Source organism: Hemiscyllium ocellatum, chromosome X, assembly GCF_020745735.1.
Source record: "Hemiscyllium ocellatum isolate sHemOce1 chromosome X, sHemOce1.pat.X.cur, whole genome shotgun sequence".
NCBI classification, from domain to species: Eukaryota; Metazoa; Chordata; class Chondrichthyes; order Orectolobiformes; family Hemiscylliidae; genus Hemiscyllium; species Hemiscyllium ocellatum.
Window position 1 is genome coordinate 16,171,641 of NC_083453.1, and position 13,230 is coordinate 16,184,870.

The 13,230-nt window shown below is 41.4% G+C and overlaps 1 protein-coding gene across 9 annotated transcripts in view; it reads right to left on the bottom strand.

The window, feature by feature from the left end:
• The window catches only part of kmt2d (lysine (K)-specific methyltransferase 2D), a 248,665-nt gene that overhangs the window by 119,114 nt on the left and 116,321 nt on the right, over positions 1-13,230 (bottom strand). For all 9 annotated transcript variants that reach the window (XM_060821028.1, XM_060821029.1, XM_060821036.1 and 6 more), the window contains 2 exons: positions 8,057-8,228; positions 6,317-6,415 (listed from right to left, as the gene is read on the bottom strand). In XM_060821028.1, the coding sequence (XP_060677011.1) occupies positions 6,317-6,415; positions 8,057-8,228 (271 nt within the window). The remainder of the gene's footprint in view (positions 1-6,316; positions 6,416-8,056; positions 8,229-13,230) is intronic.

Here is a 13,230-nt window from a genome sequence, read left to right on the forward strand (position 1 = left end):
GTTATTAGCTTATAAAAAAAGTACAATTCCAATTAAAATATTTTCACTATTTCAATTGGAGAATCTCTTTATATATGTAACATTTAAATTTCTGAGAAATGTCAGTGCATATTGAAGAAACGCTGTTGTTAATTTTGGTGTGCATCTGAGCAAACATGCCCAAATGAAAGAAAGGGAAAGCCAGTGAAAATAGGAGCATGGGAAGTGTAATCAATAGAAAAGAGCACTAGAGTGCACTAGAGAGATATAGCTTTCATAATAGGGGTCTGAAAGTTGGTGGGTGTAGAGAGAGCGAGAGAGCGAGAGCGAGGTGGCTACTTTTATGAGGATCAACAGTGGATGAGGGCATGAAGCAGCAAGATGGGGTAAGTGTTTCAGTAGAAGATAATTTTTCACAGAGATGTTGTAGTTTCTCATGAACACACCAAATTGTACAACTCCCTTCTCCCTTCTGGCTTCCTCATTCCCTCACCTAGTTCGTCCCACCAATCAAAAATCCTTTACCCATCTGCAGCATCATCCATTATAACTATTTACGCATCAGCTTCTCTCCTTAACCCTTCTGCACATCTCTCAGCACAGTTAGCAAGGGATGATGGAGGTAGTAGGGAGGGGAACAATGGTTGGTGTGGTAGCAGTTGAGTAAACTGATGAGACACATCTCAAAACTAACTATACAAAAACACCACCTAACAGAAACTAAAAGTGAAGACCTAATGAGAGGCAAGCGAAGCGAATCAGTGTAATTACAACATGGAAAGAAAGCAAGCCAAATGGATAAACTAAATGACATTTTTTTGTGTTCAAGGCAAGTGATGGTACTTATGCAGAACAGAGTAATTGTCATTTCAGACGCCCAATGTCAGCATCATGCACTCCCATGAAAATAGCATAGGCATAAGCAGAACTAAACTTCCTTCATACTACTCCATATGTGCCTCAACTCTTACTTCACAAGACTGCACCAGTTGGGCACTCTACTGCCCGTCACCCTCCACACTAACCATCTGTAAGACTGCCTACGTGACACTGCCAGTAAGTGCTAAATTCAGTGTGGCTTACTACGGCAGACGGATTTGTACAGCAACAATAATTTTATATTCAGGTAGTTAAGCCAGACAATTGCATCAGTAGAAGAGGATGCTGCTATTTTGCCTCCTTCATATTTATGAGTCACGTACTCACTCAGTCATTTCTGTTGCCTGGGTCTGTTCTACATGACCAGTTGCAGGTCAAGGAGCTTTTAATTTTTCATTTGTGAAAGTATCTATATCTGTTGTGCCTAGAGAGACTGTGGTTGTAGGGTCGCCCATGAGATTCCTGGAAAAGTCGAAGTGAAGGAATCTTCTACATCAAGTCATTCATAATTATTTGTAACTTTTTGTGAATCATGCTCACCAGGAACAGGATTGAAACTACAGAAACTTCTTTTTTGCTCAGCAGAAATTTTATTCAAATTATACGGCTGAAACTCTTGAGCCACCTGCAGGGTTTCTATATGTACAGTTCCTGCAGGGGTACATCCCACTTACCCAAGTTCAGAAAGCTGGGAACAGGTTGGCAGAGCCAACCTCCAAGGTGTGCACAAGGGTATTGCAAGAGTATAACTGCATTAAATAGTGCAGCTCACTTCAGAACATCACTTAATATTCCACTGTTTATTCAGTTGGATGCCACAACGTTTTATAAAAGCAGCGTCCTGTGACGCAAGTCACAATGTATTACTCAAAGGTTAAGATGTTTTCCTTCAAGGCCAAAAGGTCTAAATATTGTCAAGTAAACATTTCTTGGCTTAAACTTTAAATTGTTCTTTAGGCTGTAGGTTACATGATTTGTAAGGTTCATTAGGTCTCCATTAACAAGCTATTTTTAACTGCTGGAGAAACTTGGACATAAAGACTTGCATTTGGTTTATTTGTACTTCTACTTGAAAAACAGGACACAATTTGTAGTTTTGACAGTGATGTGCAGGTGCTGGTGTTGGACTGAGGTGGACAAGGTCAGAAGTCACAGGACACCAGTTATAGACCAACAGGCTTATTTGAAATTAGCTTTCAGAGTGACAATAGACAATAGGTGCAGGAGTAGGCCATTCAGGCCTTCGAGCCTGCACCACCATTCATTATGATCATGGCTGATCATCCTCAATCAGTATCCTGTTCCTGCCTTATCTCCATAACCTTTGATTCCACTATCCTTGAGAGCTCTATCCAATTCTTTCTTAAATGAATGCAGAGACTGGGCCTCCACTGCCTTCTGGGGCAGAGCATTCCACAGAGCCACCACTCTCTGGGTGAAGAAGCTTCTCCTCATCTCTGTTCTAAATGGCCTACCCCTTATTTTTAAGCTGTGTCCTCTGGTTCGGAACTCGCCCATCAGCGGAAACATGTTTCCTGCCTCCAGAGTGTCCAATCCTTTAATAATCGTGGGCGGCACGGTGGCACAGTGGTTAGCACTGCTGCCTCACAGCGCCTGAAGACCCGGGTTCAATTCCCGACTCAGGCGACTGACTGTGTGGAGTTTGCACGTTCTCCCCGTGTCTGCGTGGGTTTCCTCCGGGTGCTCCGGTTTCCTCCCACAGTCCAAAGATGTGCGGGTGAGGTGAATTGGCCATGCTAAATTGCCCGTAGTGTTAGGTAAGGGGTAATGTAGGGGTATGGGTGGGTTTCGCTTCGGCGGGTCGGTGTGGACTTGTTGGGCCGAAGGGCCTGTTTCCACACTGTAAGTCTAATCTAATCTTATATGTCTCAATCAGATCCCCTCTCAGTCTTCTAAACTCAAGGGTATACAAGCCCAGTTGCTCCAATCTTTCAACATAAGATAGTCCTGCCATTCCAGGAATTGACCTAGTGAACCTATGCTGCACTCCCTCAATAGCCAGAATATCTTTCCTCAAATTTGGAGACCAGAACTGCACACAGTACTCCAGGTGTGGTCTCACCAGGGCCCTGTACAGCTGCAGAAGAACCTCTTTGCTTCTGTATTCAATCCCTCTTGTTATGAAGGCCAGCATGCCATTAGCTTCCTTCACTACCTGCTGTACCTGCATGCTTGCCTTCATTGACTGGTGTACAAGAACACCCAGACCTCTCTGTACTGCCCCTTCATCTAACTTGACTCCATTTAGGTAGTAATCTGCCTTCCTGTTCTTGCCACCAAAGTGGATAACCATACATTTATCCACATTAAACTGCATCTGCCATGCATCTGTCCACTCACCTAACCTGTCCAGGTCACCCTGTAATCTCCTCACATTTCACCCTGCCTCCAGCTTTGTATCATCAGCAAATTTGCTAATGTTACTATTAATACCATCTTCTATATCATTAATATATATTGTAAAAAGCTGCGGTCCCAGCACTGATCCCTGCGGTAACCCACTGGTCACCGCCTGCCATTCCGAAAGGAGAGTGCTGCTCCTTTTATCAGGTGAAGTGAAGAGAAGCACATAAACAGAATTTAATCGGCAGAGAGATCGAAAGATCATACTAACAGTGTGAGTGGAGTGTCGACAGGTTGAATAATAAGTCTCGGCGGGTGATCAAGTGTCAACAGCTGAATAGCAAGTGAAGGGATGAACTATGATCCGATTAATTGAAGCAGAGATAATTACAAGAAAGAGAGAAAATTAAAAGAAAGACGGTGTTGGAGACAAATCAAATGGCTGAAATATGATGATAGGTCTAAGAGTCGCATGCTGAAGGTCGAATCAAAGTAACAAGTAACCCAAAACTGTACAAACTCTAAGGTTGAGAGATCATAATTTATCAATGTGGTATCGTCAAAACAGGACAATAAGGAAGATTTTACAATACAGAACAGTATGGTGGGGGTGCACTCCATGTAACATGAACCCAAGATCACAGTTGACGGTACATGTTGCACTCCATGTAACCCCACCATACTGTTCTGTACATGGGTACTGTTCTGTACCCATGTTCTTCATGGGTACAGAACTTGGCGATTAGTTTCTGTTTGGTGATTCTGCGCTGTTGAGTATCTCAAAGGCTGCCTTGGAGGACACTTACCCGAAGATCAGAGGCCAAATGTCCTTGACCGGGAGGGAACATTCCTGTCAGGCGATTGTTGTGCGGTGTCCATTCATCCGTTGTAGTGCCTGCATGGTCTTGCCAATAAACCATGCCTCAGGGCATCCTTGCCAAAAGCGTATGAGGTTGACACCATTGGCCGAGTCACAGGAGTATCTGCCACGTACACGTGGGTGGTGTCCCACGTGTAATGAGTGTATCCATGTCGCTGATCTGCATTTTTTTGCAGAGGTTCCTGTGGCAGGATTGTGTGGTCTTGTGGTTGATGCTGTTCTGAAGGCTTGGCAGTTTGCTGCGAATGATTGTCTGTTTAAGGTTTGGCAGTTGTTTGAAGGCGAGAAGTGGAGGTGTAGAGATGATCTTCGCAAAGAGCACAGCATAGTTTCTCTGCTCTGGGGAAGTACTGGACAGAGGGTACTCGATTGGTCATGTTCTGTGTCTGTCTTCAGAGAAGTTTGTTGCAGTTCTTCACTGCGGCACATCAGAACTGGCGATCGATGAATTGAAGATCGCATCCCGCTCATAAGAGCAGGATACGATGATGCTCAACTGATTAATCACCAGTTCTCATGTGCCACAGCAAAAAGCCACAACAACCACCTCAGAAGACGATCAATACAGTACCCTTCATCCAGTACTTCCCTGGAGCAGACCCTACACCATGTCCTTCGCAGCCTTCAATACGTCAACAATGATGATGAACATCTAGCCATGATCATCTCTACGTCTCCACTTTTCGCCTTCAAACAACCATCGAACCTTAAACAGACCATCGTTTCCAGCAAACTACCCAGCCTTCAGGACAGCATCGACCACAATTCTGCCACGGCAATCTCTGCAAGACATGCAGATCATGGACATAGACACTCATCACTTATGGGAACACCACCCATATGTATAGTGCAGATGTTCATGTGACTCGGCCAATGCTGTCACTACAGGCCAGGATGCCCTGAGGCACGGTTTATTAACAAGACCACGCAGACGTTACTACAATGGATAAATGGCCACCGCACAACAATCACCTGTCAAGAATGCTCCCTCCCAGTCGGGGAACACCTCAGCAGTCAAGGGTATTCGACCTCCTATCTTCGGATAAGCACCCTCCAAGGCAGCCTTAAAGACACACAACAATGCAGAATTTCCGAGCAGAAACTGATAGCCAAGTTCCGTACCCATGAAGATGGCCTCAACCGTGATCTTGGGTCCATGTCGCACTACATGTAACCAGACCATACTGCTCTATTGTAAAATCTTTCTTACTGTCCTATTTTAATGATACCACATTGATAAATTATGATCTCTCTACCTTAATTAGTTTGTAGTTTTGGATCACCTATTACTTTGGTTCGACCTTCGCCACGTGACTCTTATACCTATCATCTTATTCCAGCCATTTGATTTATCTCCAGCACCGTCTTATTTTTAATTTTTTGTAATTATCTCTGCTTCTATTAATCGGATCATAGGTCATCCCTTCGCTTGCTATTCAGCTGCTGACACTTTACTCTCACATCTGACACTTTTGATCACCTGCAGAGACTTTTTATTCAGCCTGTTGACACTCCACTCTCACATTTATATGACCTTTCACACTCTGCCTATAAATTCTGTGTCTGTGTGCTCCTCTTCACTTCATCTGACAAAGGAGCAGTACTCTGAAAGCTTGGGATTTCAAATAAATCCATTGGACTATAACTTAGTGTCATGTGATTTGTGACCTAGTTTTGACAGTAGCAGTGTGAACAAAAGGAAATAGGTATTCTGTACACTATTTTTAAATTACATTAAAACAGTTAGATTTTTCTGTGCTCCATGTGCTGCCTAAACACAAGACAGCTGCCTTGTTTAAATTCTTTCATTGACCAACCATGACAAACATATGAACCTAGACCTTTAGTAATAAACATTCATTACTAAATAAATATTCAGAAACATGGTTGCATTACCGTCGCTTTTCCCATACCAGCACACACACCGTACTCTGACTGGATACCTTGCCCCACTATTCTACGGAACACTAATAGTTTAACAGCACATTGGACTTTGTAATCAAAAGTAGTTACATTTGAATTTGGAATTTAAATCAATAGAATAAGTGCACTAAGCGCAAGCTATGAATCTTGAACTGCTGTTAGATTACAAACAGTTATTGGATTTAATTCAGGGTTCTACAAAAACCAACGGGTGAAGTTTGGTGTTGTAACAGTGCATTTCCAAAAATAATAGAATCTACAACAGGCACTTTCCTCCTGCTCCCTACTCACCCATTCCATCTGGTTGTGTTTCTTCAGTTTTAGGTGGTTCATCAGGGATTGGATCTCCATTATGTTCTGGGATGGCTTGGATTGTCTTTGCATCAGGAGCTGCCAGAATTAATGGAAAACAGTCATTGATGAAGGAAAATTACATTATGGTAGCAGTCAACAGATAAGTAAATCTTTCACTGGTTTATCCTGCTTTAATCTACTGATTGTATGGACTTTCTGAATGATGCCACTGAAGAGGAAACTGACCAATCAGTATTATTTTTCTGAACTGAAATGTTTCTAGTTTACATAAAGCATTAGTGGTCTCAATGTTGAATTAGTGACTGCCCCAATGGTCAAACTCAATATTCTAACTCCTCTCTAAGTCAATTAGCTACTTTATCACCTTAAAGTTTTACCCAGGATCCTTACTGTTTTGAGCTAGTTTAGCCTTCTATTGGGAACTTTATTCTGCCAGTTACTGGTACTCTGCTAATGGATCTATAAGACCTGAGATTACTCCATCACCCTTTTTATTGTAAATAGGTACAAAATTAACTCAGGCCCAATTTAGTAAAATCTTTCTTTTCATTCATGGATCCTTCATGACAACAGGAAGTACCTCTCATATTTAATCTCCGATCATACATTAGAGCCTCAGGTGTATGTCATTTGCCTTGAGAGATTTTCTAGTGATGCCAAAATAATTTACAGCTTTTTTTAATTCCTGCGATGTGGATTGCACCAAATCATCTACATTTATTGCTTGCCTGTGCATACCTGCACTGAACTGCTGGGCTTTTTTCCTTGGATTGCTACAGTACTCCTGAAATGGTATGAGGTTGTGAATGCAAGAATAGTTTTCTTGTTCTTAGTCTTCACAGTGGTAGAGATTACAACAGTAAGGAGAATTGCTGCAGTGCATCCTGAGCCAGTGTACTGAAGACAACTGGGCCAAGGATAATTCCCTGAGGAATGCAAGCAGAAAAGTGCCCCAGACCATAAATCTTTCTGTATGCGAGGGGTTACTGGTCAATTTTCATTTTCCTGTTTTTATGCTGGTTCAAACAGACTACCCATATGACACTCCTAGCAATCTTTCACTTGTATTCATTTTGAAGACTGGATACAATGTCTCCACATGTACTCAAGAATATAGCTACTGTATGTTCTTAGACTGGAAGAATCAAAGTACTTTTCACATGACTTCAGATTGCATTTCCCTAATCTGGCATTCTCTGAGCCAACACCTAACATGCCACAATAGATTCGCCAAAAAAGACAAAAGTTGTAAAACTGGTTCAAGAAGTCAGACAAGGAGAATGGTCACCAACACTTTACAATTGCCTATACAGGTGTCACAATTCCACCACTGGATAACCCATTAAAGATCATCAGAATTTGGCACAAGGGAAGTGTTTTTGTACAATACCAGTAGAGTGGCAGAAATATAAAAAGAAATGGTTTAAAAATTCATATGCTGACACCAACATTTTACCTTTTAAGACCTGGCAAACTCATGTCTGGTAGGGCCTGGTATCAAGGCTGGGGAAGATTCAGGAGGTACGATCCTGCACTACATTCCATTCTTTCAAAAATTAGACCCAGAACAAATGTAACGCGAGCAAAATAATGGTTCAGATTTATGGGTTTTCACTACACTATTCAGATTTCACCTTCACAATGTGTGCCAGGACCCAAAATTGATAGATATACATAAAAATAAAAATATGCCAATACTATTATGAAGTCCCTCACCCTTTCCATGGGCTCCATCATGCTTTTCCTCAATTAAATCCTTCTGCTGAGGTGCCGAGTCCGCTTGAGTCGTGGCTTGTGGAAACTCAGTGCTTTCACTGTCAGAGAAACCCTCTGAACTGAGGCAAACCTTCCGACTGCTGTCCAGCAGTGATTTTCCAAAGAACGCTTCCTGTCAGATATGGAAGGTTAAGAAAAAAAATCTCTGCTAACCTACAAATAATACGGAAAGTATAAATTTGAAGTTTGCACATTTATAAAATTACATTTAATTAAGTCTATCATCAGAATCTTCATCGCTTAAAATGAAAGTGGGACATACCACACTAAATACAAATTACCTACCTCAGGTGCCATCATCCGCATTTTTTGAAGATAGTTCAAAATCCACATACAAATATGTTCACGCTGAACTGAACCACATGTTTTTTTTAAAAAAAGGTTTGGCACCACACAAGGCCACGAGAGTAACATGACCTTTCCCCATTCCGCTGCACTTAAAGCCTCATTCTGGGAGCATATCTCAGTTCATTCAAAAGAAGGTTGCAGCAAATTAGAGTTGATAATCAAAACATTAAATGCAAGACTTAAAATGTAATTCCAAGTTTCACTCTTGTTAGGTGGAGGTTTGAATATGAAGGCTGAACCACAATAGGATAAAAAGGTACACCAAGCTAAAGGGAAGTCAATGAAACCATACTTTGCTCATTGTTCAAACTCCACAAACAGAAGAGTAAATGTTGCATTGTAAACAAGAGATGACAAAGACTGAAAATTGATACAAGCTTAAAACACAGTAGTACTACAGCACACATTCCTTTAAGCAGTCTGATCGAGAAAGTCATAAAAGCATATGCACTGCTTCCTCATTAATTTTATGACATCACTGAGACACGTTCACAGTTTTACAAAATGAATTTGGGAGTGGGGGGGGAGCTGTGTGTGTGCACATGCAGGGAAAAGCCTAGAAGAGAAAGTGTTTCAGTTACGTGAGTAGGATTACATTAGTTGCACAATGGTGAGGTGCAGAGTGTTATACTAACAAGAATTACAGATCAGCATGTATATTCAGGCTCTGGGTGCTAAGATTACAGAATGTAACTTGGACCCAATTAGTGGGCAATACAATGGCACATATCTCCATGTTAAAATGAGTTTTAAATAGACTGTTTCTCACCCCCTCCACATTGCTTTTATTTCCCTTCTTTCAAACAACAGGTATTCAAGATCCTGATATTCACACTTTTGTTTCTTCACTCGTGTCATTATCACTTCCTTTAATGTAGCCACATGAAACTTTGTATCATTTAATTTACCCTGCCCTCCACTCAAACATCGCCTGTTCTTCTTCCCACCACTCCACTCTTTCACTTGCTCAAAACCTATTCCAAACTTTTACTAATTCAAATGGAAAGTCAGAGACCTGAATTATTAACACTGTTTTTCTTTATACAGGTACTGCCTGATCTGCTGAGTATTTCCAGTATTTTGTTCATATTACTTGTTGCTTTAATAGGTTTATTAAATGCTTGCTATGGAATAAAAAGGGTGGAATGATGTGTGGTATTTGACTTTACACTGTTAGAAGTGAGACTGTAAATCATGCAAAGCCTCCCTTTTCAAGCAAGGTAATTAAAATTTTCAAAAAGCCCAATGCATATGAGAGCACACAAGAATTCCACAAGCCGCAATATTCACCATAACTTCCAACTATTCATTGCAGATCCTGAGAAGATTATTATTTTTAGGTTAAATTTCAGAATTGGTCTTACGACTTCTCAAGTTGCATGACAAAAGGAAAAAAAACGGATCTACAACTTCAATACGGAGATCATGGCTGGTGACAGGAAGGGTAGGGGCTGTGAAGGCTCCCCTGCCGCAAGAGTTAATCCTTCCAAGTCCAGCCATATCAGGCTGTGCTAGAACAAGTATCACTTTGCTGGTACTTCTTGGTTGCTACCTGTTATCACTACAGATAACTTCCTGTCTAAAAATGTAACCTTTACCCAAACAGTGACATACTAGAGTTCCAATTCATATTCTTTTGCAGGGCATTAATGGTAAATAACAGCAGTTTAACTGTTTTACACTGGTTACTGACCTAACAAGAAAGCATGAGGAATTATGGAGTAGCTGTCAGTGTAACTTGCTTGTGGAATCATTTTATCTTTTGGTTGTTGAATAGTCTTCAGTCTGAAAAATCCTTAGGCATAAAGATGTTTTTCTCATCTATCCAAATTGATGCAATTTGTTTTTGGAATACTAATCAATGCCCTCCAGTGAAAAGTTGTCCCATTTAATTATCAATTTCTGCTTCCCAATATCAAATCAGTTTCAATCTGCTAGCTTTCTTCGTTAAACTCCACTTTCCTTTAAAAAAAATACATCACGTACAACAGAAAATCCAATCAACTTCTCACAGGCAAAAGTTGTGCAAGCAATTTGCTGGCTGAAAATGGGAAGAACCCACATTGTTGCAATCTCACCCAGGACATGACTAAACTCTGGTCAACATATGGTAGACCTACTACAATATTTAGTCAAGGTATTGTGACAGAAAGAGCAAATTCCCTGACTGCTAGAAACAATATTCTTTAGTTTGAAGAAACATGCCACTTCATTTCTTGCACGCACTGAGACTGTGCCATTGACTCCTACTAAAGGGCTTGCTTTAGCACTGATGATCAGAAACAAACAATATCGCTTATCTCAAAGGCATTAACAGTGTGGCTTCATGCCAGGGAACCTATCCATTGACTTTTTTTCCATGAAACTATTGCCACAATAACTACAGGATTTGACAAGCCATTTTACATATGCTGCAGTGATCACCAAAATGCCACTGTTTTTGTCAACCACAAGGATTTCTGGTTGATGCTGCTGCCTGGCCTGAACATATGAGCACAAATTTATAAACATTTTAATTATCACAATAACAGTGCTGACTGTGTGTGTATTAAAAATCAACGGACCATTGTGTTTTGCACTAAATATCGGGTTTCAGCCCTGCAATAGGTTGATCTTTGGTTAGATTAACTGCAGCAATTGCCTATTCCACATCAAGACATAATACACGATATATATATTGACCTGTAACACTGTCCAACTAATCAATCATTCTGCTATTTAATTTTGCTCAATTAGTTGCCCTCCCCAGGCACCAGATGCTTTGGCCTTCTGCACCAAACCAATGACCACTAAAACTGAAAAATGTGTTGCTGGAAAAGTGCAGCAGGTCAGGCAGCATCCAAGGAGCAGGAGAATCGACGTTTCGGGCATAAGCCCCTCTTCAGGAATGAGGAAGGTGTGTCAAGCAGGCTAAGATAAAAGGTAGGGAGGAGGGACTTGGGGGATGGGTATTGGGAATGCGATAGGTGGAAGGAGGTTAAGGTGAGGGTGATAGGCCAGAGAGGGGGTGGGGTGGAGAGGTCAGGAAGATTGCAGGTCAAGAAGGCGTTGCTGAGTCCGAGGGTTGGTACTGAGTTAAGGTGGGCGGGGGGAAAATGAGGAAGCTGGAGAAATCTGCATTCATCCCTTGTGGTTGGAGGGTTCCTAGGCAGAAGATGAGGCGCTCTTCCTCCAGGCGTCATGTTGTCATGGTCTGGCGATGGAGGCGGCCAAGGACCTGCATGTCCTTGGCGCAGTGGGAGGGGAAGTTAAAGTGTTCAGCCATGGGGCGATTGGGTTGGTTGGTGCGGATGCCCCAGAGGTGTTCTCTGAAACGTTCTGCAAGTAGGCGGCCTGTCTCCCCAATGACCACTAGAACTAAAGCATCCAGAAGCCAACTCTGGGCTGATCAACTCTACTCAAATCTGGAATTACTGTGACTCCCCCAGCCAATCAACACAATACAGTACAGAGTATTTTATAACATCTTGTTCAACTTCATGACTGTGGTACCACAGGCAATCTATCACAGGAACAGAGCATAGAAAACTTTGGGAGATGTGGGAGAATTTCTTTTTAAAAAGCAGTGTATAACTTGGGAACGTTTGTTAACACAAATTAAAAGTGCTTTCAACTTCTTCTGTAGACAGAATTGATCTGGAGGTCTGTACAAGGAACGGATCTCTGTACAAGGAACACCTGAGCACACCCCTGAAATTGTGCCTAATGCCCGGCCAAGAAATGGAACTAAAGGATTGCTCATGAAAATTTCATTTTGTGAATTGCCTCCTACCCTGAAGGTATTACTGGTTTGTTCTGGTACAGTTCCACAAATGCCAATTTCCTCTATCTTACACAAGGTGACGTTCTTCATACCTAGTCAAAATGGTAAATGCTCCCATGCTCAATGCCAACGAAAAACAGAAAAGAACCTCAGCTTAACTAAACAGTGCATCCAGGATCTGCACTGACAAAAGGCGAATTGCTTCTCTATAAACACATGGTAATGAGGCCAAATACAGTACAAAAAAAATGCCAAGACCTAGATTCTACTCAACATAAACCAGGGATCAAACCTGGAACCTCCCTGAACTGCATTATTCAGCTCAGTGTATCACTAGGGGAAGGTGGTTTAAGAATATTTTTGAAGCGATAGCTCTACTATTGAAAGCTAAACATTGATGCAAGATATCGTTGGTTAATATTAGCATTGCCAGTTCCAGCAGAAAATTAAACATTAACTCTAATTTGGAGCCAAAAACAAACAAATACTGCTAGAGAAACTCAGCAGGTCTGCCAGCATCTGTGGAGAGAGAAACACAGTTAATGTTGAGTCTAGTGACTCTTCTGAAGGTTTGTGTGAACAATTTGTATGTTTGATTACCTGACTTGGAGCCGTGCTGAGAAAAGCTGAAACTCAAGGGCTCTTTGTGACGTTTCATGGAAAACTATACGGACTTAAAAGAATTTCCTTTCAGTGAAATGTACTCTCCCAATTAGGTTTGCTGTTGAATAGATAGTTAAGGCAATTTTGAGCGTGTGTGGAAAAGGAAGGGTCATGTAGAAACAGCACATGCAAGAGGGAAAAGAGAACAGGACTAAATTTAGAGGATGAATCAAATATCAATCCAGTGTTAGAGACCCTGACTGACAAAATACGTCAAACATTATGGAGCATGTTTCAGAATGAAAGACAAGTGCTGATTTGATTACTTTTCCAGTGAATTTCAAAATTTAAGGCTTCACATTAAGAAAAGGTTGAGAGAAAAGTCATAAAATTTGTACCA